Source organism: Opisthocomus hoazin, chromosome 33 (assembly GCF_030867145.1).
Source record: "Opisthocomus hoazin isolate bOpiHoa1 chromosome 33, bOpiHoa1.hap1, whole genome shotgun sequence".
Taxonomy (NCBI): Eukaryota; Metazoa; Chordata; class Aves; order Opisthocomiformes; family Opisthocomidae; genus Opisthocomus; species Opisthocomus hoazin.
Window position 1 is genome coordinate 3754592 of NC_134446.1, and position 27637 is coordinate 3782228.

General features: G+C 55.4%; 3 protein-coding genes across 6 annotated transcripts in view; 1 reads left to right on the forward strand and 2 right to left on the reverse strand.

Annotated features, from left to right (window-relative positions):
- The window catches only part of LOC104327274 (uncharacterized), a 124989-nt gene that overhangs the window by 74247 nt on the left and 23105 nt on the right, over positions 1-27637 (reverse strand). The gene's annotated exons all lie outside the window — the stretch shown is intronic.
- On the reverse strand, positions 2126-11666 carry LOC142365240 (uncharacterized). The gene is made up of 5 exons (XM_075445898.1): positions 11540-11666; positions 9192-9379; positions 7768-7978; positions 7404-7469; positions 2126-4894 (listed from the first exon to the last, which is right to left on the reverse strand). The coding sequence occupies exons 1-5, from the start codon at positions 11664-11666 to the stop codon at positions 3222-3224; spliced, it is 2265 nt and encodes a 754-aa protein (XP_075302013.1). The 3' UTR covers positions 2126-3221.
- SULT2B1 (sulfotransferase family 2B member 1) lies at positions 17908-22869 on the forward strand. 4 transcript variants are annotated; one of them, XR_012766403.1, is made up of 8 exons: positions 17908-18080; positions 18391-18571; positions 18871-19079; positions 19463-19589; positions 20119-20213; positions 20301-20481; positions 20898-21073; positions 21304-22869. XR_012766403.1 is itself a non-coding variant. In XM_075445886.1 (7 exons), the coding sequence occupies exons 2-7, from the start codon at positions 18436-18438 to the stop codon at positions 21011-21013; spliced, it is 864 nt and encodes a 287-aa protein (XP_075302001.1). In that variant the 5' UTR covers positions 17908-18080; positions 18391-18435; the 3' UTR covers positions 21014-22869. The 4 variants fall into 4 exon arrangements, 3 of the variants coding, with proteins under 3 accessions (XP_075302001.1, XP_075302003.1, XP_075302002.1); XM_075445886.1 differs by having other exon boundaries at positions 20898-22869; XM_075445888.1 differs by having other exon boundaries at positions 18431-18571; positions 20898-22869.

Below are 27637 nucleotides of genomic sequence, written 5' to 3' on the forward strand. Positions count from 1 at the left end.
ATGCCTAAAAGCACCCCAGTGCAGAGGGATCCCCCTCTCAGCCTTGGCTCGGGGTCTGTCAGGCTCACAAACTGAGGGCTGTGCTCCCAAAGCACCTGGGGTGATGGGAGGGAGGCCAGGAGACCCAACAAGCAGAGGTCCCAACAGCAGTAGACAACATCTGCCAAGGCAATGATGCCTTGCTTGCCAGAAGGAAATATGGATACTTCTCTCCACCTTCCCCTGAGACAAAAGACATCACAAACCTGGGAAAGGTGCAGAACCAAAGGTTTCTCCACGTTTCTCATTTTTCCTGTGACACTTAAGAGGGGCTGGAGAGAAAGGTTCCAAAATTAGGAGCAAAATCAGAGTCAAGGTTGCTTGGGGTCCACCATATTCAGAAATAAACTGAAAGCCCTCCACATGAACCCCAGTGTTCCTCACCCCAGGTGAATCTGTCCCCTAGATCCTGCCTGGGAAGCTCCAGGAGCTCACCAGGTGCTGGAGGAAACATCTCAAGATGGATTGGAAAAGCTGGGCAGCTCCACCACGAAATCATCCCCCCAAGCCACAGCTGAGAGGCGCAGGGGGTCTGCAGGACATCCGAGCGGCACAAAACCTGAAATAATTTCCTCCAGCAGTGAGGCCATCCCTTTCCTTGCCAACTACCAGGCTGGTGTTGGCCATAAGATAATCACTTGGTGACCTTATCCATCGCTTGCTGACCACCATTGCTTGCTGATCATGCAATGCATGATCCCAGCACGTGAGAAAAGCCTTAATTCCATGACGGGCATCTCTGGGAGCAGCCACCCAGGGGCTTGAACCACCAGAGATGGTCCTCTCCCCTCATCTGAAATGAGGCAGATCAGGAAGGTAAACCAGCCTTTGGCCTCCAGGATGCCAAAGGCTGGAGATCCCACAGGGGCCCTGTCCAACCACAAGAGCACAGAGTGTAGCTACCACCTACCTGGTGCCACCTGAGATGCCCTCAATCACTCCAAATACTCATAGTGGGGATGGCGTATAGGACATAGTGCCTGTAAGAGATACAAGCTCTCCTGCAAGAGGAGCTGAAGGCCAGCTGGGTACCCCAGATCATCTCTGATGGCCTCAGCAGTTGAATACAACCCCAGATCTTCATCAACCATTTTGGAGCACTTGACTGGGCTGCTCCTACACAGGCAACATGTATCACTGGAGGTGCCTTCAGGTGTGCGAGACACCCACAGAGGCAAAAATGTGACATGGAAGAGACCTGGAGTGATATAAATGACACTACGTCAGCAGCTACCTCCTGCCACCAGTGCCATCAAGTGTCTTTCACATCCCATGTCCCCACATTTTTCCTCTTTTATGAGAATCTCCCCCTCTGCTCAGGACCATGAGTTAAAGGAGGGTGAGCTGTGGGGGGATACGGCCTAACGAGTGCTACTTCTGCTCTTGGGTTGGGGTGAAGGCGTCTCCACCATTACAACACACATCATGTAGGTGCTTCATGGTCAATACAACACCTCCAGCATCTCACCAAGCCTTGAAGGGTGAAGGACCACCACCATACAGGCAGTCTATTCCCAAGGCTTCAGGTGCAACCCCACTTCTCAGGAGACACATGGACACAGCAGATCCCAGCATGGGAACCTGCTGAGATGTGTCCACCACCAGCTGAGCTACAGAGGAGGTTCAGGAACAGGCTCAACCCAAAATCAAATCACAACCTCACGACCCACAGCCAGAAACAGAGTTTGGAAGAAGCCAGAGCTGCCCCAGTGCTGTCTCAAGGGCTGAAATGGGAGGAAGCTGGGAAGTTGTGAAGCAGGGGAGGAGGCCAGCACAACCAGGAGGCCCACAACACTCCTCACAGGGGAAACCACCAGCCCAAATCCCAACTACAGCTTGCTGGCCCATCTTGCAGGGCACAGGCTTGGCTGTGCCGAGTGAGATCCACTCCGCACGTGGGATATGGCCAGTCTCTCCTGACTGCAGCTGCTGGCAACATGTGCCAGGTGACCTCCCACCCACATCTAAAGGACCCCAGGAGAAGGTGCCGGGTGGGAAGGAGGTGAGATCACCAAGGACTGTACCAACACCAAAAACCCCCAGGCAGACACAGAAGCAAGCTGGAGGAGGCGATGAGGCAGAGCCGTCGTTAAATAACCATCCTGTAATTAGAGTGCAGAACGCTGAAGAGCCTGCACGTCCCACCCCCTCCCCGTTCCCAGTGCTACAGGGATCATATGAAAAGGGGGGGACTGGGGGGAACCTGGGATCTCTAGGAGTCCGAGGGACGGCACAAGGGCACCAGCATGGCTAAGGACAGGGCTCCTGTCTCACCCTTGTGAGCAAAGGTCCCCGTGTCACCCTCTGCCCAGCAGCCACCAGCCAAGATGGGACACATCCAGGCTCCGGGGGTAGCTCCAGGAAACGAGAGAGGAGGACGATGCAGAGGACTGGTTGTGTCTTCCTTGCCCGTACCCCATCCAGATTCCTGCCTTGAAAGTCCCAGGAGCAGCTGGAGAAGAACTTACAGCTCCGAGTGTCACTTGCTGAGGCTCCCAAAGTGGACAGCAGCAGCGTGTGTGTCCCCCACCCTTCCTTCTTCTGCTCCCTACCAGTCCCACCAGCGCCCTGCGGCGGAAAAAATAGGGGGCAATTAACCAAGTCATTAGCAGCAGCATGAGATATGGACGGGACACCTGAACCTCAAAAAGGCTTCAGGGGGAAAGGGAAGTGCCTGCTCCTCGCTCTTCCTCATGATCCTTTCCACCGCCCGTACCGTTGTCGTATCTTCCCTCCCAGAAGACCTCCCAGGGAGGTCTGTCCCCTCGTGCAGGCACCAGCACGCCCCTGGGAGCCCCCCGCCCAGACTGAGCCACGCTCACTGGGATGACTGGGGAGGGGGATCTTGGGATGACTTAGGAGGGGCTCAGCCCTCCTCCCCACACGAGGGCAAAGAAGAGGGCTCCTGCCTGTTCACCAGCTGTGGGCCACCAGCCAGGAGCTTGCAGCCACCTCGGCCCACGGGCTCGGGGAGGGTCCTGCTGGCATCACCCCCCACGGAGGGAGGCACGGCGCAGGTCCACGTTCGGCAAAAGGGCTGGGACTCTGGAGAAACGCCGCAGCTTTTCGGGGGTCCACGCCGTACGAGGTCCACCAGTCTGTTGTCGGTGGTGGCGTGTTGGCAGCGCGCTTACGGCCACCGCAGCTTGGCAACACCGGAGCCACGGCCACCGCGCCGGGGCTCAGCCGTCGCGGTGCACGCGCTGGTGTTGCAGCAGGTTGGAGGGGTGGGCGAAGCCCTTGTCGCAGACACTGCACTTGTAGGGGGTCTCGCCCGTGTGCACCTTCTCGTGCACGGCCAGGTAGGCCAGGTCCTTGAAGAACTTGTGGCAGAAGCTGCACTTGTAGGGCCGCTCCTGGCTGTGGACGCGGTGGTGCTGGAGGAGCAAGGAGGGCCGGGCGAAGGCCTTCCCGCACACCTCGCACTTGTAAGGGCGTTCCCCCGTGTGTGCCCGCTCGTGGATCACCAGGTAGGACGACTGCTTGAAGGCTTTCCCGCAGGTTTTGCAGACGAAGGGACGCTCCCCGGTGTGCACCCGCTCGTGGGAGGAGAGGGCGTTGGACTGCTTGAACCCCTTGCCGCAGAGCGGGCAGACGAAGGGGCGGTCACCCGTGTGCACCCGCTCGTGGACCTTCAGGCTGTGGCCGTAGGTGAACTTCTTCCCGCAGACCCCGCAGACGTGGGGTTTGTCGTCGCAGTGCTGGCGCTGGTGGAGGAGGAGGGCGTTGGAGGTGGGGAAGTCCTTCCCGCAGTCGGCACACTTGAAGGGTTTCTCGGCGCAGTGGGTGAGCGCGTGGCGCTGCAGCTCGTAGGGGGTCTTGAAGCTCTTGGCGCAGCGAGGGCAGCGGAAGGGACGCTCGCCGCTGTGGATGCGCCGGTGCTCTTGGAGGTTGGAGGAACGCTTGAAGCGCTTGCCACAGAGCTCGCAGCGGAAGGGTCGTTCCTCCGTGTGGACCAGCCGGTGGCTTTTGAAGTCCGAGTGGCGCTTGAAGGAGGCCTGGCAGAGGTCGCAGCGAAAGGGACGCTCCTCGTTGTGTACCACCTCATGGCTGAAGAGCTCCCAGGCCCGCTTGAAGGCCTTCTCGCAGACACCGCACTGGAAGGGCTTCTCGTCTACGATCACCTCTCGGATCTCCAGCTCGCCGATGCCGCTCGCTCCCCGCTTTGGGTGGGCCGGCAGCCCCACCGCCGCCTCCTCCAGCTCGCCCACCGTGCTCCCCAGCACCAGCTTGGCAGTGGAGTAGATGCCGCGCTCGTCGATCAGCTGCACAAAGTCCGGCTTGGGACGGGCATCATCGGAAAAGGGCAGCTCAGGTGAGCAGGACCGAGACCGTCTCTCCTCCTCTTCCTCGCTGCTCCGCGGCACCTCCTCCAGCCCGTTCTCCATCGCCCTCGGTCTGAAGTCACCCGTCCGGCCCCAGATCAACCGCAGCCTCTTCCCTCGGGAAGGTCCCGGCTCTTCAGCGCTCTCCCCCAGTCCCGGAGATGTGGGAGCCCGGCTTGTCTCAGGCTTCAGACACAACCGGTGCTTCCGTCGGCACAGCCGCAGCTCCTCTGGTGCCTGCTGGCATGGGAAAGCCTCCTCATCCTCACCAGTCTTCTGACCAGGCCTGCTTGCACCCCGAGGGGTGAGAGAGCCCTGCCCAATGCAGCACCATCCCGGGCGGCACGGAGAAGCTCGCCCCAGCTGCGCCAGGGAGCCTTCCCCCGCCTCTTCTCCCGGCTGCGCCCCAGCTGCGTCCTCCTCCGGTTCTTCTTCACCTTCAGGCCCATCTCCTTCAGAAAGGGGGGAGAGGCTCTGGGAAAAGGGGAGCTCACAGGCCGGAGGGCCCGGCTGGCCTTCCATGGCAGCCCCTGCAAAAATGAGAAAGGAGATGGTGTGAGAAGAGCAACAGGCGAGAGCAAGACGGGGAGGGAGGAGGCACAAAGACACGGGTGTCAGCAGCGCAGAGCGAAGTCGGAGAGAGATACAGATATATAGGAGGGGAGGGAGACTCCAGAGAGGAAGAAAAGGAGGAGACACAGCCACTACAGAGAGTTTGTAAACCCCAGCAGCGCCAATCCCTTTCCTCTTCGGGCGATCGAGGTGGCAGGCAGTCTTAGTGCCAGAGAAACAGCCCACAGCAGCACTTTTCCAGACTTTTCACCCGTGACCTGTTGCTAGCACCCAAAACCAGCCACTACGCACAACGGGGAGCGATTTGCTTCCTCCCAGGGCCTGCTCATACTTACCTGGTCAGAGCAATAACCGAAGGACGGGGCTCAGTTGTGTCCCCAGCCATCGTGGGCCGTACCGTGGCAGCTTCCAGGCAGGGGTGTGAAAAGCTCCTTGGAGGGTGCTTGGTGTCCCCGGGTGCGTGCGCTGTCAGCCCTCCTTCGGGCACAGGCGGGACGCACAAAGGGATTCAGTTCCCAGCTCCTGGGGATTCAACTCTCTGCTCTGGAGCGTATCAGGGTGGTTTTTCAGATCAGCCTCTCAGCAAAACGCTCCTCTCCTAGGCTGGCATTTTCCCAAGCTCCATCCAAGCCCGCTGATAACTCCAGAACCCGTCCAGCGGTTGCACAGCTCAGCAAGAGACACCGGGCTCGGATATCCACCTCGGAGATCCCCTGGGCTGGACCTGCTGTCCCGATTCGGGACATCGTGCGTGGATCAGTATAGCCAAGAGAGGGGAAGAAGGCTACAGCACAATCCTGAAACCCCACGAGAAATCACACCCCGCAAGGGCCTGATGCACAGGCGAGAGCGACCAGCTGAACTAAGGAGTTCTTCGTCGCCAGCGGCTAAATTCGGGTGGTTCAGTCTCACCTTCCACGTCCGGAGACATCCCGGTGAGAGGCAGCGGGGTGGGAGGGAGGTCAGGAACAGCAGAGGCTTCAGGAGCCTCCAAGCCCCATGTTGCACAGAGGAGCGTGCTGCCATCGACCTGACAAGGAAGCCACCCCAAAGCCAGACATAAAACTGCCCTAAAGGTGCCTGTGAAGCGGCTCCCACGGGTATGAGCAGGGAAACGGCTGCCAGAGAACAAAAAGCAGAAGGGAGGAACAGCAAGGCAGCGTGCCACAGCCTCCCAAGGACCACTAACTGCTGGAAACGTGCAGCTGGACCTGCAAGAACCGATAAAACTCTGGGCACAAAGACCCCACCGAGCCCACCCGAGGCCACCAGCCCGCGTTGGCATTCGTGACAGGGGTTGTAATTTGGTATAAATCAGCGGCCGCGATGCACAGATGGGACTTCCTGAGATTACAGATAGTCAGCAACACAACGAGGTCGTTCCAAGGGATTTTCTGAACCCCCCCAGCACCCCGATATCAGCAGGAGCCCGCCGCAGCTGGGGATGGAGCTTCAACCAGGCAACTGCAAGGGAAAGCGAGGGGGTGAGCGATGATTGAACGAGCTTAATGCTATTAATAACTTTGATCCCATTAAAGCTTAACAAGTAAAATGTGCTCCAAGAAGCACTGCTCCTCATCCGAGTCTCCCAGCCCCAGCTGGGTCTCAAGGCACGGAGAAGGGAATTCACAGCCAAAGCGAGAGGGTTTCCAGGCGCCAGCACCATCCACCCAAAGGCCTTTCGGAGCACCGGGATGGGACACCCGGGAAAAGCAAAGCCGAGGAATCCCACGTTGAAAAGGGAGGAGATGAAGGCGACAGTCGAATATATTACAAAAAAGGCGAAGGGGACAGCAAATTGAATAAATGAGAGAGCTAGAAGTAGAAAAAGCCAACAACAACAAAAAAAACCCATCAGAAATCCTTATTTAGCCAAACTGAGACGAACACTTTCGCCACCTGCTGAGGCAGGGACTCACGAGACGCTCCCGTTGGTGTTTAAATGGCCCGGCCCTGAGTCTTTACTGCATGAGCGACGCGAAGAAGAGGGCTCAGGATGACCCTCTCCCAGGGCACGCTCGCCTTTCTGGGATGGATTTCACCATTTCTCACCCGGAGGCTGCATTGAGACATCAGGGTGACGCTGGGCCGGGGCGGGGGGCGATCAGAAAGCCCCCTGCAAGCAGAGGGGAGAACGAACCCGCTGCCACATCCACGTGTCAAGAGGGAATCGCCTGCATGGGCGGAAAGGGACGGCACAGAGTGGGACACCGCTCACGGGGGACGCAGAGGAGGAGACCTGCGTGAGAAGGTGGTGAGGAGCCCCGTGCCCAGCCTTCAGTTGGAAACATCCTTCCCCGCCTCCGAAAAAGCCAAATGTTAGGGCTGCCTTTGCCGCCGTCCGGACATCCGGCACATCCCCGCTGACTCGTCACCGTGAAGGCAGGCAGGAAGATAAATCTGGTGTTTTCTGGCACCACGCGACGGCCACAGGGAAGTCATCAAAGGGTTTTAGGGTTTTCCTACCTGCTGCAGCACTGGGTACGGCCACGTGGGAGTCCATGGAGGCTTGCCATGGTGTGAGGATGTTAACTGGGAGGGGAGTGAACAAGACGCTGGACTTACTGAGGGCCAGGAGGGATCCACCACCAGGGGCTGGTTTAAACTGAGGGGTTTCGCAAGGGCCTGCTCTTGGGGAAAGGATCAAAGTGGACAGGCAGCGCCCGCAGACCCCGAGAGCCAGAGGAACAAAAAGGGGCGAAGCAAGGAAAGCAAAAGGATGGCAAGGCAACGTATTTGGGCAAAAAACTGGAGCTTCTACAGGCCAAAGCAGAGATTTGGGAGGTTCAACACAAGACAGGCGACCACAAAGGATCCCAACAAAGCTTACGTCCTCCTAAAACGCAGCTGGAGAGGTATTCCCCGGGTGGGCACGGCCGCGGCTGAGCCGAACCCCGGTGAAAATGGCTTTGGCGAGGACGGGGCGACAGCGAGTTGCCATTTCGGAGAGTCACGGGACTGATCGGAGCGACCGGTCCCACCCGCGGAGCAAGAGCTGGGGGTATGGAGCGTCGCTGCGAAGGAATTACGGCCTGCAGGCTCTAAATAAAAGCGAAAAAAAATAACGTCGGGAAGGAAAAAAGAATCACAGAATGACAGAATGGTAGGGGTTGGAAAGGACCTCGGTGGGTCATCTAGTCCAACCCTCCCACCGAAGCAGGGTCACCCAGAGCAGGCTGTACGTCCAGGCGGGTCTTGAATATCTCCAGAGAAGGAGACTCCACAGCCTCCCTGGGCAGCCTGGGCCAGGGCTCCGTCACCCTCAGAGGGAAGAAGTTCTTCCTCGGGTTCAGCTGGAGCTTCCTCTGCTTCAGTTTGTGCCCGTTGCCCCTTGTCCTGTCGCTGGGCACCACTGAACAGAGTCTGGCCCCGTCCTCCTGGCACCCACCCTGCAGATATTTGTAAGCATTTATAAGGTCCCCTCTCAGCCTTCTCTTCTCCAGGCTGAACAAGCCCAGCTCCCTCAGCCTCTCCTCCCAGCAGAGATGCTCCAGTCCCCTCACCATCCTCGTAGCCCTCCTCTGGACTCTCTCCAGTAGCTCCTCATCTTTCTTGAACTGGGGAGCCCAGAACTGGACACAGCACTGCAGATGGGGCCTCACTAGGGCAGTGGAGAGGGGGAGGAGAACCTCCCTCGTCCTGCTGGCCACACTCCTCTTGGTGCACCCCAGGATCCCATTGGCCTTCTTGGCAGCCAGGGCACGCTGCTGGCTCATGGTCACCCTGTCGTCCACCAGGACACCCAGGTCTCTCTCCATAGAGCTGCTCTCCAGCAGGGCCGCCCCAAGCCTGTACTGGTGCATGGGGTTGTTCCTCCCCAGGTGCAGGACCCTGCCCTTGCCCTGTTGAACCTCATCAGGTTCCTCTCTGCCCAGCTCTCCAGCTTGTCCAGGTCTCGCTGAATGGCAGCACAGCCTGCCGGTGTGCCCACCACACCTCCCAGTTTGGTGTCATCAGCAAACTTGCTGAGGGTACATTCTAGCTCTTCATCCAGGTCACTGATGAAGAAGTTAAACAAGACTGGGCCCAGTACTGACCCCTGGGGCACACCACTGGTTACCGGTCTCCAACCAGACTCAGCGCCGCTGATGTCACCCTCTGAGCTCTGCCATTCAGCCAGTTCTCAGTCCACCTCACCGACCACTCGCCCAGCCCACCCTTCCTGAGCTCCCCTAGGAGGATGTGATGGGAGACCGTGTCCAAAGCCTTGCTGAAGTCGACGTAGACAACACCCACGGCTCTCCCCTCATCTACCCAGCCAGTCACGCCATCGTAGAAAGCTATCAGATTGGTCAGGCATGATTTCCCCTCGGCGAATCCATGCTGACTGCTCCTCGTCTCAGCGGAGGGCCGGGGCCGGCGTGGGAGCTGAGACGCAGCAAGCAGCGGCGGAGGAATTCGCAGCAGCGGAAAAGGCTCCAACCGCAGCCGCGTAGGAGCAACTGGGCCAAAAATACAGGATTTTTTTCACCCCCCTCGTAGCGTCAGCAGCACCCCCAGCCCACCCAGCAGCCCCAGATACTCCCAGCATGGCCCAGTTTACCCCCCAGTATCAACAAGGATCCTCCCTGCATGTCTTGATATCCCCCTGCCAAGAACACCACAAGGCCTCCCAGCACGTCCCAGTCTCCTCTGGTATCACCCAGACCTTCCCATCACAGCCCCCTCTCAAAACCCACTATATCCAGACTCCCCCAGTATGCCCCAGTCCCCTCCAGGATGTACCAGACCCTTTCATCTCATCCCCATTCCCCATTACAGCCAGATCCTTCCCCCCCAGTATAACCAGACCATCTCATCTCACTGCCCTCCCGCCTCACCGTTATATCCAGATGCTCCCAACACAGCCCAGTCCCCCCCCAGTATCAACCAGACCCCCTCATCTCACTGCCCTCCCCTTCCCCATTCCAACCAGACCCTCCCAGTATGCCCTAATCCCTCCCAGTATCAACCAGAACCCCTAATTTCCCTGACCTCTCCTTCCCTAAGTTCAGCCAGACATCTCCAGCACGCCCCAGTCCTCCCCAGTATCAACCAGACCTTCTCAACTCAATGCACTCCCCCCTGCCATTACAACCACACCCTCCCAGTACACCCCAGTCCCCCATAGTATCATCACAGGCCCTCCCATCTCATTTCCTCCTTCAACTCCATTACAACCAGACCCTCCAGTATATCCCAGTCCCCCCCAGTATCAACCAGACGCTCTCATCTCACTGCCCTCCCCGTCGCCGTTACAAACAGACCCCCAGTACTCCCCAGTATCAACCGAGTCTCCCAGTTCATCCCTTCCCTCCTCCCCACTACAGACTCCCCCAGTATGCCCCAGTCCCTCCCAGTATCAACCAGACCCCCTCATCTCATCCACTCCCTCTCCCCACTAACAACCAGCCCCTCCCAGCATGCCCCGGTTCCGTCCCAGTATCAACCAGACCCTCTCATTTCATTGCCCTTCCCCATCCTCATTACAACCAGATGCCCCCCTCCCAGTACGCCCTAGTCCCTCCCAGTATCAACCAGACCCTCTCATCTCATCCCATCCCTCTCCCCCATTACAACCAGATGCCCCCAGTAAGCCCCAGTCCTTCCCAGTGTCAACCAGACCCCCTCATCTCATCCAGTCCCTCTCCCCAATAACAACCAGCCCCTCCCAGCACGCCCCAGTTCTGTCCCAGTATCAACCAGACCCTCTCATCTCATTGCCTTTCCCCACCCCCATTACAACCAGACCGCCCCAGTACGCCCCAGTCCCTCCCAGTATCAACCAGACCCCCTCATCTCACTCCCTCCCTCTCCCCCATTACATCCAGCCCCTCCCAGCACACCCCGGTTCCATCCCAGTATCAACCAGACCCTCTCATCTCACTGCCCTCCCCATCGCCGTTACAAACAGACCCCCCAGTATATCCCAGTACCCCCCAGTATCAACCAGATGCTCTCATCTCACTGCCCTCCCCGTCGCCGTTACAAACAGACCCCCAGTATTCCCCAGTCCTCCCCAGTATCAACCCGAGTCTCCCAGTTCACCCCTTCCCTCCTCCCCACTACAGACTCCCCCAGTACACCCCAGTCCCTCCCAGTATCAACCAGACCCCCTCATGTCATCCACTCCCTCTCCCCAGTAACAACCAGCCCCTCCCAGCACGCCCTGGTTCCCTCCCAGTATCAACCAGACCCTGTCATCGCACTGCCCTTCCCCATGCCCCTTACAACCCGACTCCCCCCCCAGTACGCCCCAGTCCCTCCCAGTATCAACCAGACCCCCTCATCTCACCCCATCCCTCTCCCCCATTACAACCAGCTCCTCCCAGTACGCCCCAATCCCTCCCAGTATCAACCAGACCCTCTCATCTCACTGCCCTTCCCCGTCCCCCTTACAACCAGACCCTCCCAATACGCCCCAGTCCCTCCCAGTAGCACCCAGACCCCCTCACCTCATCCAATCCCTCTCCCCCATTGCAACCAGCCCCTCCCAGTACGCCCCAGCTCCCTCCCAGTACCAAGCAGACCCTCCCCGCTATCACCGACCCCCCCCAGCCCTTCTCCTTCCCTCCGGTCCCGCCGGCTCGGGCCCCTCAGGCCCACCGGGCCCCACCGCTCACCCCGGCCCGGTGCCGCAGCCCAACGCCTCCCCCGGCGCCGCTTCCGGCCGCGCTCGCGCGCGTTGCGCGGCGACGCCACTTCCGGGGGCGGGGCGGAGGAGGGAAGGCGGGAGGGCGGAGCGCGCATGCGCGGAGCAGCGGTGAGGCGCGGCGCGGTGCGCGCATGCGCGGGGCTGCAGCGTGGGGCGGGTGCGCGGACGCGCGTGGGCGTGGGGGGGACACGTGTGTGCGGGGAGGGGGGACACACCTGTGTGCGCTGCAGGGACGTGACTGGAGCACGCGTGTGTGCACGGGGCATGCGTGTGCAGGGCAGGGACACACCTGGAGTGTGTATGTGTGCACGTGGGGACACGCGTGCGCGCGTGGGGACACGCGTGTGCAATGCGGTGGCGTGCCTGGATCATGTGTGCGTGCACAGGGATACATGTGTCTGCATGGGCACACGCATGTGCAATGCGGGGATGTGCCTGGAGCTCATAGGTGGGCATGGGGACACGCGTGTGCGCGTGGCGACATGCGTGTCCAATGCAGGGATGCACCTGGATCATGTGTGTGTGCATAGGGACAAGTGTGTGTGCATGGGGACATGCGTGTGCAATGTGGGGACATGCCTGGAGCATGTCTGTGTGCATGGGGACACACGTGTGCGCGTGGCAACATGCGTGTCCAATGCAGGGATGCGCCTGGATCATGTGTGTGTGCATAGGGACAAGTGTGTGCACATGGGGACATGCGTGTGCAGTGTGGGGACATGCCTGGATCACGTCTGTGTGCATGGGGACACACGTGTGCACGTGGGGACATGCGTGTGCAGTGTGGGGACATGTCTGGAGCACGTCTGTGTGCACGGGGACACACGTGTGCACGTGGGGACATGCGTGTACAGTGTGGGGACATGCCTGGATCACGTCTGTGTGCATGGGGACACACGTGTGCACGTGGGGACATGCGTGTGCAGTGTGGGGACATGTCTGGAGCACGTCTGTGTGCATGGGGACACACGTGTGCACGTGGGGACATGCGTGTGCAATGTGGGGACATGCCTGGAGCACATTTGTGTGCACAGGGACACACGTGTGCACGTGGGGACATGCGTGTGCAGTGTGGGGACATGCCTGGAGCACGTCTGTGTGCATGGGGACACACGTGTGCACATGGGGACATGCGTGTCCAATGCAGGGATGCGCCTGGATCATGTGTGTGTGCATAGGGACAAGTGTGTGCACATGGGGACATGCGTGTGCAATGTGGGGACATGCCTGGAGCACGTCTGTGTGCATGGGGACACACGTGTGCACGTGGGGACATGCGTGTGCAATGTGGGGACATGCCTGGAGCACATTTGTGTGCACAGGGACACACGTGTGCATGTGGGGACATGCGTGTCCAATGCAGGGATGCACCTGGATCATGTGTGTGTGCATAGGGACAAGTGTGTGCGCATGGGGACATGTGTGTGCAGTGTGGGGACATGCCTGGAGCACATTTGTGTGCACAGGGACACACGTGTGCACGTGGGGACATGTGTGTCCAATGCGGGGATGCGCCTGGATCATGTGTGTGTGCATAGGGACAAGTGTGTGCGCATGGGGACATGCGTGTGCAATGTGGGGACATGCCTGGAGCACGTCTGTGTGCATGGGGACACACGTGTGCACGTGGGGACATGCGTGTCCAATGCAGGGATGCACCTGGATCATGTGTGTGTGCATAGGGACAAGTGTGTGCACATGGGGACATGCGTGTGCAGTGTGGGGACATGCCTGGAGCACGTCTGTGTGCATGGGGACACGCGTGTGCACGTGGGGACATGCGTGTGCAATGTGGGGACATGCCTGGAGCACGTCTGTGTGCATGGGGACACACGTGTGCACGTGGGGACATGCGTGTCCAATGCAGGGATGCACCTGGATCATGTGTGTGTGCATAGGGACAAGTGTGTGCACATGGGGACATGCGTGTGCAGTGTGGGGACATGCCTGGAGCACGTCTGTGTGCATGGGGACACGCGTGTGCACGTGGGGACATGCGTGTGCAATGTGGGGACATGCCTGGAGCACATTTGTGTGCACAGGGAGACACGTGTGCACGTGGGGACATGTGTGTCCAATGCAGGGATGCGCCTGGATCATGTGTGTGTGCATAGGGACAAGTGTGTGCGCATGGGGACATGCGTGTGCAGTGTGGGGACATGCCTGGAGCACGTCTGTGCGCATAGGGACACACGTGTCCACGTGGGGACATGCGTGTGCGTTCAATGCAGGGATGTGCCTGGAGCTCATAGGTGGGCATGGGGACACACGTGTGCACATGGGGGCATGTGTGTCCAATACAGGGATGTGCCTGGAGCACGTGTGTGGGCATGGGGACACGCGTGTGCAATACAGGGATGTGCCTGGAGCAGGTGTGTGGGCATGGGGACACGCGTGTGCAATACAGGGATGTGCCTGGAGCACGTGTGTGGGCATAGGGACACGTGTGTTCATGTGGGGACATGTGTGTGCAATGCAGGCACCTGCCTGGAGCACATGAGTGGGTGTGGGGGCACACGTGTGCACTGCAGAGACATGCCTGGAGCATGTGTGTGTGCATAGGGACACGTGTGTGCATAGGGACATGTGTGTGCACATGGGGACATGCGTGTGCTTGCATGTGTGGGCAGATGTGTGCAATGCAGGGATGTGCTTGGAGCACGTGTGTGTGCATAGGGACATGTGTGTGTACATGGGGAAACGTGTGCAATGCGGGGACGTGTCTGGAGCTCATGGGTGGGCATGGGGACACACGTGTGCACATGGGAACATGTGTGTGCTATTCAGTGATGTGCCTGGAGGGCGTGTGTGGGCACAGGGCATGGGTGTGCATGTGGGGACACACGTGTGCAATGCGGGCACGTGCCTGGCGCACCTGTGTGTGCATAGCGACACGTGTGTGGGCATGGGGACACGCGTGTGCAATACAAGGATGTGCCTGGAGCATGTGTGTGGGCATGGGGACACGCGTGTGCAATACAGGGATGTGCCTGGAGCACGTGTGTGGGCATGGGGACACGCGTGTGCACTACAGGGATGTGCCTGGAGCACGTGTGTGGGCATGGGGACACACGTGTGCACTACAGGGATGTGCCTGGAGCACGTGTGTGGGCATGGGGACACGCGTGTGCACTACAGGGATGTGCCTGGAGCATGTCCATGTACCCAGGGACACGTTTGTGCACATGGGGACACGTGTGTGCAATACAGGGATGTGCCTGGAGCACATGTGTGGGCATGGGGACACGCGTGTGCAATAGAGGGATGTGCCTGGATCACGTGTGTGGGCATGGGGACACGCGTGTGCAATACAGGGATGTGCCTGGAGCACATGTGTGGGCATGGGGACACGCGTGTGCACTACAGGGATGTGCCTGGAGCACGTGTGTGGGCATGGGGACACGCGTGTGCAATACAGGGATGTGCCTGGATCACGTGTGTGGGCATGGGGACACGCGTGTGCAATACAGGGATGTGCCTGGAGCACGTGTGTGGGCATGGGGACACGCGTGTGCAATACAGGGATGTGCCTGGAGCACGTGTGTGGGCATGGGGACACATGTGTGCAATACAGGGATGTGCCTGGAGCATGTCCATGTACCCAGGGACACGTTTGTGCACGTGGGGACATGCATGTTCAATGCGGGGACATGGCTGGACCTCTCGCTGCTCCCCACCATCGATGAGCACCACCGGATGCCTCCAGAGAAGACCCACAGCTCGAGTCACCCTGAAACAAGCCACCTTTTGCCATCTCCACCTCCGACGAGCCACCCGTTGCCTACCCAGCGTTCCTAACCAGGGCTTCCCACCCGGCCGACAGCCGCCACGAGGATTCTTGCCGCTTCGTTTATTTTTTTATTCAAATTTTTCCACCCGAATGGGGACAACGTCCCGTGGGACCTGCAGGAATCGCGCGGGCTCCTGGGAAGGGGGATGTGTTTGATTTCTGCCCCGCTTCGGCACAAATGGGTTCTCTTTAATGAGACTTCACTCCTCTGTTTACTACTCTAATTAACTTTAAAGTGAGAGCTTTAATTAATGAACGAATTTGAATTCTTTCTAAATCGCTGTGTGTTCCGGTTTGGGCAAGTTTGGGGTTTCTTTCTAAAACCTTAGGGCTGAAGAATTTATTCTGTTCATACCTCACACGAGGTCTGTAAAGGCTCGCGTGCATTCGTCTGTTCTGAGCTCTTCAATATTAACTGCTGCTAATTCTGACGTGAGGAGTTTGATTTGGAATGGCTGCATCTTAATGATTTTAATACTTGACGACCTTTCTAATTACAGACTTTTCCTTAAAGTTTAACTTACATGCCCCGGCTGCGGTTTAAAATCCTTTCTTTGCTTTTTTTTCCCCCCCCCAGTAGCAGGGATGGTTTTTCTTAGTAAGAAAACTTAAAAAAATCAACAATGTAATATATTCATTCTGGTTTTTCTCTAGATCTGAACTAACCAAACACAGAATCACAGAATCAATGGTAGGGGTTGGCAGGGACCTCTGGGGGTCACCCAGCCCAACCACCTGCCCAAGCAGGGTCACCCAGAGCAGGGGGCACAGCACCGCGTCCAGGTGGGTCTTGAATATCTCCAGAGAAGGAGACTCCACAGCCTCCCTGGGCAGCCTGGGCCAGGGCTCCGTCACCCTCAGAGGGAAGAAGTTCTTCCTCGTGTTCAGCTGGAGCTTCCTCTGCTCCAGTTTGTGCCCGTTGCCCCTTGTCCTGTCGCTGGGCACCACTGGACAGAGTCTGGCCCCGTCCTCCTGACCCCCACCCTGCAGATATTTGTAGGCATTTCTAAGGTCCCCTCTCAGCCTTCTCTTCTCCAGGCTGAACAAGCCCAGCTCCCTCAGCCTCTCCTCGTAGCAGAGATGCTCCAGTCCCCTCCTCATCCTCGTAACCCTCCTCTGGACTCTCTCCAGTAGCTCCTCATCTTTCTTGAACTGGGGAGCCCAGAACTGGACACAGCACTGCAGATGGGGCCTCCCTGGGGCACTGTAGAGGGGGAAGAGAACCTCCCTGGACCTGTTGGCCACACTCCTCTTGATGCACCCCAGGATCTCATTGGCCTTCTTGGCAGCCAGGGCACACTGCTGGCTCATGGTCAGCTTGTCATCCACCAGGACACCCAGGTCCCTCTCCACAGAGCTGCTCTCCAGCAGGTCCGTCCCAGCCTGTACTGGTGCCTGGGGTTGTTCCTCCCCAGGTGCAGGACTCTGCCCTTGCCCTTGTTGAACCTCATCAGGTTCCTCTCTGTCCAACTCTCCAGGCTGTCCAGGTCTCATTGGATGGCAGCACAGCCTGCCAGTGTATCCACCATTCCTTTTAAATACAGTGATATATGTATTTCTAAAATACAGATTATGCAATTTTTTCTCTTAGCAACTCATCCACACCAAGGAGTTTACAAATATGTTTGTGATCTAATTTTTAATAATTATTTAGGCTAGTATACTTACTTTTTGGAGGTAGGCAAGCCTACAGTGAGTTATTAACTAATTATTATAAAACATCAGGTAGATTTTCCATTCTGGCAAATGTAGATACCTGCTCAGATTGTAAAGAAAAAAAAAATACTCGGTAATACTTCGAGGTTTCCCCATCGTTTTTAGTTTTGCATCACTTCTTTCTTAACCCGAAGCAGGGAAAACGATGGGTTAATTTAATTCCCCACTTCCACTGTTAACCTCCTACCCGGAGAGGAGGGTCAGCGTTCTGCTTTGAAGTGTTTAAACATTTCTTAATCCCATTTTCTCTCCTGTTTGCTTGGAAAACAAAGCTTTGGTTGGTTGTCTTTAAAAAAAAGCCCAACTCTCCCATGGTTGCTTCTTATAAGCGGCGTTAAAAAACCCTGTCCTTGGATCCACAGCAGACCATATAGGGCCCCAATGGAGGAAGAATTTCTCCTCTTCCTCTCCCTATAGTACAATCAGGAAGGTTTTTAATGAAAAAGAAGATCTAGCCCACTGCTTGTTGCTGTAGCAGCATCTCTGCCTTTCCTGGAAGGGCTTTTTTTTTTCTTTTTAATGAGCCATTTTAATAATCCATTTTTTAATGCATTTGTTAATCTTACTGGGATTTACTGGGAAAGGCTCTTCAGTACAGGGAAATGGTGTATTTGGAGGAAGAGGGGGAGGGTTGGGGCGTGGGGTTCTTGGGGTTCAGGACACAGGACACCAGCTTTCCCCCTCACCGTGCTCCCAAAAGGACCTACGCTGGTGTGCCACCCATGCCCCAGCCCACCCACCCCGCCTCAGGAAAGGGATGTCCACTGGACTTTGGAGCTTGTTAATCATTGCTCCAGAATGGTGGCCCAAGGGCAGAAAATTTTTCCCTCCCCTTTTTATTCTCCCTCCAGTTCCTGGCAACACTGAGGACCAGTAGCTCCTGGAGCAGAGCAAAGCTGGGGTTTGGGTACCAGATAGGGTTCCTGTCTTCCTCCTGTCCACCTAGTTGGCCAGAGATCCTGCAACGATGGCTGCTTGACACCCCTCCGAGGTGTGAGGGCAGGTAAACACGTGGCGCAGCAAGGGCAGGGAGGGGGGAGGTTGGTCCAGCAGCAGCAATTTAGCCCTAAGAGCTCCTTAAATCGCCTGTGAGCCAGCAGGCCCCCACCTGCACAACCTGCTGTTGAGGTAGGGTCCCCATGAGGAAGGACCGGAGAGTATCCGGGTGGGTTATCCCATAAAACACATCCCATATCCCAAACATCCCCTCGTGTTGGGAATGTGGGATGGCCGTGTTCCTGTTTGGGACCCGCTACGGGGGGGAGACATTTCTTGCCTTGGAGTCAGCCGGTCTCTCTCCCTCCCCATCGTAGCGGCGCAGAGCTGCAGTGCCTCATCCGCGTCCCCACGCAGGCACGATGCCGGTCCAGTATGTGACGTACGAAGGCATGAAGTTCCCCCCTGCCTACAACTCTGAGCACAGCTTGAGTTTCGCCCACAATGAGTTCCTGGTGCGGGATGATGACATCTTCAACGTCACCTACCCCAAGTCTGGTATGAGGGGTGGACAGCAGGGCTGGCCAAGGGTGGAGAAGGGCAGGAGAGGGGCAAGGGCTTTGGAAACATCTCCAGATGTTGTTCAGAGGGTGAATCTTCCCTTGTGGTGGGCAACAGGAATTTTTTGGGGGGGTTACCGCAGTGGTTGTGCATGGGCAGGGCAGCACCATCGCTTGACTGGTTACAGACTCAGTGCTGAGGATGCTGCTGACCATGGAGCTGTGGCACAGTGAAGTCCTCCCATCCTGACCCCCCAGGCAAGGTCCCCTGCCCTGCATCTCTGCTTTCCCTGGCAGGCACCGTGTGGATGACCGAGATCCTGAGCCTCATTCGCAACCACGGCTGCCCCAGCTGGAACCGAACTGTCCTCAATTCTGACCGCATGCCCTGGTTCTCAACACGTCTGGGTCTGGAGTCAGCCCTCAGCTACCCTCCACCTTGCCTGCTGACCTGCCACCTCCCCAGGCACATCTTCCCCAAGTCCTTCTCCCATTCCAGTGCCAAGGTGGGACAGGCACCCAGGCAGAGCTTCAAGCGGGAACAGGGGGGCTGGGAAGGCTATTGCCTGGGGAACCTTGGAGTGAGAGATGTTGGGAGAGGACCTTAGTGTTGGGCTAGGAGAGTGGCAAGTGTCCTCCATGCCCTCCATATGGAAATATCACGAGCCCCATCTCACATCCTTCCCCTCTTGGATATTTTGGAGAGTCTCCAATGGCTCTAGGCAACTTGAGTGGTCATGGAGACCCCCACCCAAGGTCTGTGTGACGGAGTCTAGCCCAGAGTTGGTCCTTGTGTGGCAAACCTTTTTCAGATCTACCTCGGTGCCAGTGCCTGCAACTCCCCTTCCCTTACCGGGAGCATATCACTCCTATACACACTCTACCCCAGGTTATTTACACCCTGCGGGATCCTCGAGATGTTGTCGTCTCCTACTACTACTTCTGCAAGATGTGCAGCAGCTATGAGGATCCCACGTCTTTTGAGCAGTTCCTGAGGGACTTTCTGAATGGAGATCGTGAGTATGGTTTGGGGCTAACTCAAGGCACGGGGGTGAGTGGATGGTGTCTTCCATCAACCATGACTCAAAGGTCTTTTTCTACTGTCCACTGATGATGGCTGAGAAGCCACACTTCCCACAGGAGAAAGGTGAATGGCTCAGGAGGAAAGCAAAGCCCTTCTGGAGAGACACACAGGTCCACAAAGCCCTGTTGTGCTTTGAAGCAGATGGAAAGTAGATCCTCTGCCTTCTCATGCAGTATTCAAATGTCTTCAGGAAGTCTTGGCCAAAAAACCTTATAAAGCCCTGGCGGAATCTTACCCATGAGCCTTGCACACCTCTAGCCTCAGCCTCTTCCCACCGTGGAGGTGACTGGAGAAGAACCCATTGCTCAGCTGCAGTTGCAGTTGAACCTCCCAGTCCCACCTGCTCCCTGGACACCTTTGCTCGGTCCTGCATCGTGGCTGCCCTGCTCCCAACACTGTGCAAAGCATCCTCAGCCTTGCACATGCCCTGCCCTGCCCTACTTCCTTTTGCCTCACATCAGTGCCCCATGGCTCCTGGTTCGCACATGTCCGAGGCTGGATGGAGTTAAAGGACATGGAGAATTTCTTCTTCATCACCTATGAAGAGCTGAAGCAGGTAGACACCTAGGCAGACCCTCCAGCTCCAAACGTGCTGCTGTGTCGCAAGCCACTTGGTGGTAACAGGCTCTGTCTGTCCCTCCAGGACTTGCATGGCAGCGTGAGACGTCTCTACCGGTTCCTGGGACAGGATTTGGATGACAAGGCCATCTCCTCAGTGGTGCAAAATGCCTCCTTCACGGCCATGCGGAAGAACCCGATGTGCAGCTCCATCCTGCTCCCTGCAGACATTATGGACCAGACGAAGGGCCAGTTCCTGAGGAAGGGTGAGCAGAGAGGAGCCCCATCACACCACCTCAAGGAGAACCCCCTGTGAGGTGTCCTCCCCCATGAGGACAGCCAGAGTGAGGGTGTCTTGGAGAACCATATCACAGTGCAATTGGGTCTGAAGAACAGGGTTGAAAGAATCATAAAATAGTTTGGCTTGGAAGGGACCTTTAAAGGTCACTTAGTCCAACCCCCCTGCAATGAGCCAGGACATCTTCAACTAAATCAGGTTGCTCAGAGCCCTGTCCAACCTGACCTTGAATGTTTCTAGGGGTGGGGATGGTCTCTCATTTTGGACAACCCTCTCTGGGTGGTAGCTGGACCCAAGAGCTGAGCCACTCGTGCCTACAGAGCAGAGAGGGGGACTGCGTGCTGGGGTGGGCTCTGAGCCCAAAACACTTCTTCCCTTCCTCAGGCATCTGCGGGGACTGGGAGAACCACTTCACAGTGGCACAGAGCGAGAACTTCGACAGGATCTACCAGGACAGGATGAAGGGCCTGAACGTGACCTTTCCTTGGGACAGGCATTAGGATTTGTCCCTGTCTGAAGCCAGCTGAGCACTGCGTTCAAACCAGCCACCGACAACTGGGGTAACTGGCTGCTCTTGGACAGAGGAGGTTGTACCCAGGGCTGAAAATGATACTGAACCTCAGCATGCAAGCCATTGATTGTCACCCTTTCTCCTTGGGATAGCTTTTTCTCCTGGGTTGTGCCTCTCCTCTCTGTCCCATCCCTCGTCCCTTTCTCCCCTGAGGCAGGCTCTAGGGTCTCCCAGGGTAGGACCCAGCTCCCTGCCCTCCAACACATGCCTCTTCTGCAGGCAGAGGAGAGTAGCACAAGCCTGAGAGCACGCAGATGAAACACGTCCTGCCTGTCACATCCGCTGGCCAAGGCATCTTGACTGGGAGCTTCAACCATGTTCTCTTGGGGCTACCCATCAAAGAGGAGAGCAGCAGGGAAAACAGGGAGGACCACTTGAAGGCAGTGGTGTTTCGAGTGTGCTGCTGGTGCCAGCACAAATGGTGAGATAGATAATACTAAAATGTGAGCAAAAGCAGGGCCGTCTGGCTGCCAGACCCTGGGGACCTGGAAGCCCAGTCCGTCCCTTTGCACGGGATCGGTTGAGCAGCAGGCTGGCAAAATATCCCCTCCACCTTCCAAGCCAAGAATGCGAACTCTTCAAATGTGTAGGACGAGTCCAAGATGGACATGTATGATCCGCTCTAGGGCCAGGGGTGCTGTACAAGGGTTCAGGAAAGGGTGTGCAGACAAGGCAGCGTTGCCATTGCACCTCTTTTGATTCAGCCTGACTGAGCTTAAACCAGCTGATGGGTTTCAATGAAGCAAGGCTGATTGTGCAAAACAGCTGTGGTGGGATTCAGAAGCACAGCTTAGTCCTTGTGCTGCAAGAGGTGTAGTGCAGGATGGGATCTCCCTGGGGACCACAGCCAAAAACATCCCAGATAATCAGACTTCTACAAGCTTTGGGTGCTTGTTCCCACAGAGAGGCTTTGGGACGAAGGATCTTCTTGGACTTTGGCCAAAAGATCACTCTGTGGTTTGTGTTGCACGGAGCTCACAGAGAAGACCAGCTCCTTCATTAAATCATAGAATCCTTCAGCTGACAAAGCTCTGCTTGTAATTAATGACAGCCTTACTTCCTGATAGAGGCAGCCAGAGACATCAGGGGATGGCTCCAGGCTTGGCAAGACACTGTCCAGAGAAGGAAAATTGCTCCAGGGACAGTGAGCAGTGCCATGGCTGGCATGTCCACGTTGAGGTCTTCCCGGACAGAAGATGACCTGACTTAAAGAAACCCTTCTAGCCCTGTTGGCAATGAAGACCAGGCTACCTTTATTGCACACTCACTCATGGCCAACACGTTCTGCCCAATGAGCACCAGGTCGGGAGCTGAGAAATAATGAGAAAGGGTGTGTTGAAAAGTGCCCCCCAAAACCACAGTCAGAATTGTTTCCTCTTATATAAAGTACACTCAAATGACCCCACGTATGTGTTATGCTCCAGATGTTTACCTTCAAGCTGTATTTGACTCATTCTACACCTAGCATGACATTTCTCTCCCCCCTCCCTGATCCTGTTAAAATTTGAGGTTTGGGTCATTGCTTCAGCAAGGCTTTGGAAGAGCAAATACCATGGAGACTTGGTGTGACAACCTCCTCCAAACTCCGAAGTATGGGGAGGGGAAAAAGCCAAGGTTAGAGGAGAGTGGGATGTGGGAATGGACATGGAGAGCTCTCAGGTCCCCAGGGACCCTTGCACAGGACTTTTTGAAAAGGGCTGGGCCATATTCAGTGTCTTGCAGAGGCCAAAATACTGCTTTCAACTATGTGTATTGATTAAATCAACAGTAATTATGAAAGAAACACTTAATGTCTACTAATCAGATACAGGTGCCGACACTGCAGACACCCAAGAAAGGGCTCATTTGTCTAAAGGTAGGCAGTCATCCACTACAGAAAATTTCTAGTCTTTCTCTGTTCTTGTGCCATATTTATAACCTGGTGAAGATGTCTTAGATACTACGTGGTGACTCCAGCTTCACTCAATGAACGTATCCCACCCATCTTGCCTGTAGAGACATCAGGGTATCGGATAGAGGCCAGGTGGGATGTGCTATCGTGTGTGCAAAGGCTTTCCATCAAAGATGAGACCACTAAAGGACTTTGCTGGCTGTGGGAAACAATGTGCCTTGTAGGTCCAGAGTTACTCAAACTCCTTTTCAGCAGAAGAGTCCAAAGAAAATACAGCAAGTACAGCTGTTCTAGCAAAAAAGAGTTCAGTTCGTGATCAGCCTTTCTCCTCCTATCTCGCTTTTAAATGTAGAGCCCTTGTTACACCATAGAAAATATTTGCTGTGCTCAGGGTACATGTTTTGATGGCCTCCTGGGGCAGAATGCAGACAGAGCATGCTTCAGTTCTCTTCAGATGCGTCTCTTCAGATCTGTGGAGAGCATCCTTCCCATTTTTACATGCTTACACCTTCTCACCTCGAATCAGCCAGCTGCAATTATAAACTTTATCTTGCCACTAGGCTTTCATAGAATCATAGAATGGTTTGGGTTGGAAGGGACCTTAAAGATCATCTGGTTCCAACCCTCCCGCCACTGGCAGGGAAACCTTCCAATAGACCACGTTGCTCAAAGCCCCATCCAACCTGGCCTTAAACATTTCCGGGGAGGGGGCATCCACTGCTTCTCTGGGAAGCCTGTCCCAGGGCCTCACCACCCTCACAGTAAAGAATTTCTTCCGTATATCTAATCTAAATCTACCCTCTTTCAGTCTAAATCTACCCTTTTTCAGTTTAAAGCCATCACCCCTTGTTCTGTCCCTACATGCCCTCGTAAAAAGTCCGTCTCCAGCTTTCTTGTAGGCCCCTTCAGGTACTGGAAGGCTGCTATAAGGTCTCCCCAGAGCCTCCTCTTCTCCAGGATGAACAACCCCAACTCTCTCAGCCTTTCCTCATGGGAAAGGTGTTCCAGCCCTCTGATCATTGCTGTGGCCTCCTCTGGACCCGCTCCAACAAGTCGATTTCTTTTCTGTGCTGGGGGCTCCAGAGCTGGACGCAGGACTCCCAGGTGGGGTCTCACCAGAGTGGAGCAGAGAGATAGAATCCCCTCCCTCTCCCTACTGGCCAGGCTACTGGGGATGCAGCCCAGGATATGGTTGGCTTTCTGGGCTGTGAGAGCACATTGCAGGGTCACGTTGAGCTTCTGGTCAACCAGCACCCCCCAAGTCCTTCTCCTCAGGGCTGCTCTCAATCCATCCTCCGCCCAGCCTGCATTTGTGCTTGAGATTGCCCCAACCCATGTGCAGGACCTTGCACTTGGCCTTGTTGAACTTCATGAGGTTCTCACAGGCCCACCTCTGAAGCTTGTCCAGGTCCCTCTGAATGGCATCCCTTCCCTCCAGCATGTCGACCGCACCACTCAGCTTGGTGTCATCAGCAAACTTGCTGAGATGCATTCAATCCCACTGTCCATGTCACTGACAAGGATGTTAAATAGCACTGGTCCCAATACTGGTACCTGAGGAACGCCACTCATCACTGGTTTTGACATGGACATTGAGCTGGTGACCGCAACTCTTTGAGTGCGACCATCTAGCCAATTCCTTATCCACCAAGTGGCCCATCCGTCAAATCCATCCCTCAGCAATTTAAAGACAAGGATGTCGTGCAGGACAGCGTCAAATGCTTTGCACAATTCCAGGTAGATGATGTCAGTTGCTCTTCCCTCATCCACCAATGCTGTAACCCCATCATAGAAGGCCACCAAATTTGTCAGGCACAATTTGCCCTTAGTGTAACCATGCTGGCTGTTGCCAATCACCTCTGTGTGGTGCTAACTGTCAGGGGTGTGAATGTGAGATGGTTCATGCCTTGGCTGCATGGAGTGGTCTGCAGAACTGCCTTCAGTGCAGCAAGTCTGATGACAAAAGGACAAATGGTTGAGTTTTCACCCTAAGAATGCAGATGATATTGAAGTTTGATCCCAGCCTGCCTGAGAAAGTGATGATGTTACTGAAAGACAGCAAGGGCACTGCTTTCTTGGAAGAGATGGGGGGCCTGGTTAAATAAACAGCAGGTCATTGCTGCTCCATGTTGTTAACTGACTGACAGTGATGACGCTGAAGCAGCCAGAGTCACTGCCTTCCCTGATGTGCATGCACGTGACCTGTGTATGGCTGAAGAAAAATCAGGAAATTTGGGTTAGCTTCACAGTGTCCTGAGGAGAGCTATCAGAGCTTCGCTGGACTGTGTTTTCGACAGGTCAGGAGGGAGAAGAGAGGAATTTATTTTTGAATTTTTGGGTACTCCAAGTAAAAGATGCTGGGAAACTCCACAACATTTCTAGAAAACCACAGAGGATGTCATATAGTACAAGGGATGCCACTCCATGCAAGGACCCTCACGCAGTCAGTTGTGCGAAGCCTTCCTACGTAGTCAAAATTACCCTTTGATCCACTTGGATCTTAAGAGAAATGAACATATAAATGAATGAAAATGGAACAGATCAAGAAAGAGAGGAAGAGGGAAGGAAGGAAAAGAGGAAGGAAGAGAGAAAGAGGGAGGGAGGGAGGAAGGGAGAGGGGAAGGAAAAATCTCCAGTGAATTTTAGAAGATTCAGTCTAAATTCACTTCCTGGAATAACAGTGAGCACAAAGCCAACACTGTTCCGTCTGAACGTGAGGAAGAATTTCTTCCCTCTGAGGGTGACGGAGCACTGGCACAGGCTGCCCAGGGAGGTTGTGGAGTCTCCTTCTCTGGAGATATTCAAGACCCGCCTGGACAAGGTCCTCTACAGCCTACTGTAGGTGACCCTGCTTCAGCAGGAGGGTTGGCCTAGATGACCCACAGAGGTCCCTTCCAACCCCTACCATTCTGTGATTCTGTGATTCTGTGATTCTGTGATTTGTAGCCACCTAGAAGATAGCATGTAAAGTGTTATGAACGAACACAGGTTTGTTGGGATTAATTATCAAGCAAGTAATCGACTGTACAAATAAAAGCCAGGAATTACTGGCCAGACGCCCCACAAGTGGGAAGAATCAAAGGATCATTATCAAAGCTCAACAACCTATGGGTATTGCGAAAAAAGCAAACCTCACCTGAGACTTCTGGAACAGGGAGTCCTCGCAGGTACGAGGTGTCTGTGTGACCGTCGTCTTTTCCGAGGAGTGCTGAGGTCTCTGCTGCACATCGGCGGCTGGATGTGTGCATCAGCTTTCAAGAAGGGTGTTGGCCAACTGTTGGGCTGCTGGAGGCTGGCCAGAAAGGAGGCAGTAACAGCTATCTAACCACAGAAAAGAGGACAGAGATGGAGAGATTCAAAATGTCCTCAATGAGTAAAACTGAAAACTAAGCAAATAGATGAGAACAGCCTTCAAATGCTAAGATACAGAACTCATCTGTATGCTCTTCTATGAAGAAAGACTGAGAAAGGTGGGTTGGTTCAGCCTGGAGAAGAGAAGGCTAAAGGGGAGACCTTGTTGTGGCCTTTCAGCACTTTAATTGGGCTTATAAAAAAGACAGGGACAAACTTTTTAGTAGGACCTGTACCAATAGGACAAGAAGTAATGGTTTTAAACTAAAAGAGGGTAGATTCAGACTAGATATAAGGAAGAAGTTTTTTACTATAAGGGTGGTGAAACACTGGAACATGTTGTCCAGAGAGGATGTAGATGCCCCATCCCTGGAAATATTCAAGGTCAGGTTGGATGGGGCTCTGAGCAACCTGATCTAGTTAAAGATGTCCTTGCTCATTGCAGGGGAGTTGAACTGCATGACCTTTAAAGGTCCCTTCCACCCCAAACTATTCTATGATTCATGTGCTCTGAATTGGATGCAATGCTCTCCTCCACCACACACAGCTTTGATACTGAATTTAATATAGACCTGACTTAAACTTGGACTGACACATGTCTTTGAGAAGGCCATGGTCCTCGGTAGCCTGAGATTTGTATTGATTCAGGCCTGCTTTTCTGGCCCATGACCTTCACCTTTCATCTGCAGGACCAGCTGTTGCAAAGAGAAAACTTCCTACCCCTACTCTCATTCACCTTCCCTGTGAGCTGTCACCCACTCCTACCCTCCATTTATGCCAGGGATGTTCTCTCCTTGTCCTTGTCCATCTCCAAACACTCTTTTTTTGACATCGCGAAGACGAAAGAGGTGTTGCAAGTAGTCTCTGGGTTGTGCAGTCTAAGCAGAGGAGTACCTCAGACCTGCACAGACTCTTGTCTGTCCAGCACGCACTCTCTGGGATCAAAGATATTCCTGTGTGTCTTCGGTGGTAAAGCGTATTTGCTGTGTGTTCAGCCGAGCTATTTTGCACCCGCCCCTGAGCTTTCTAGAGACAATGCTGAGCAATGGTCCTGTGGGCCAACCTTGCCCAATGCAAATGCAAAGCGAGGGTCGAAGATTTTGCTAAATGGTGGAGGGTGCAGTGCAATTCTCCTAACATCACATCACCTTTCCTTCAGGATATCCACCTCCTCAGCCAACCCTGGGGCATCTTCATCCTTAGACATCTCCAGTATGGGTGTCTGAGCCTGACACCTGACCGTAACTGCCTCCTGGAGTGCTTGGTGATGTCTACTGAGCGTACAAGGTATCTAAATGAATTTTCCAGATA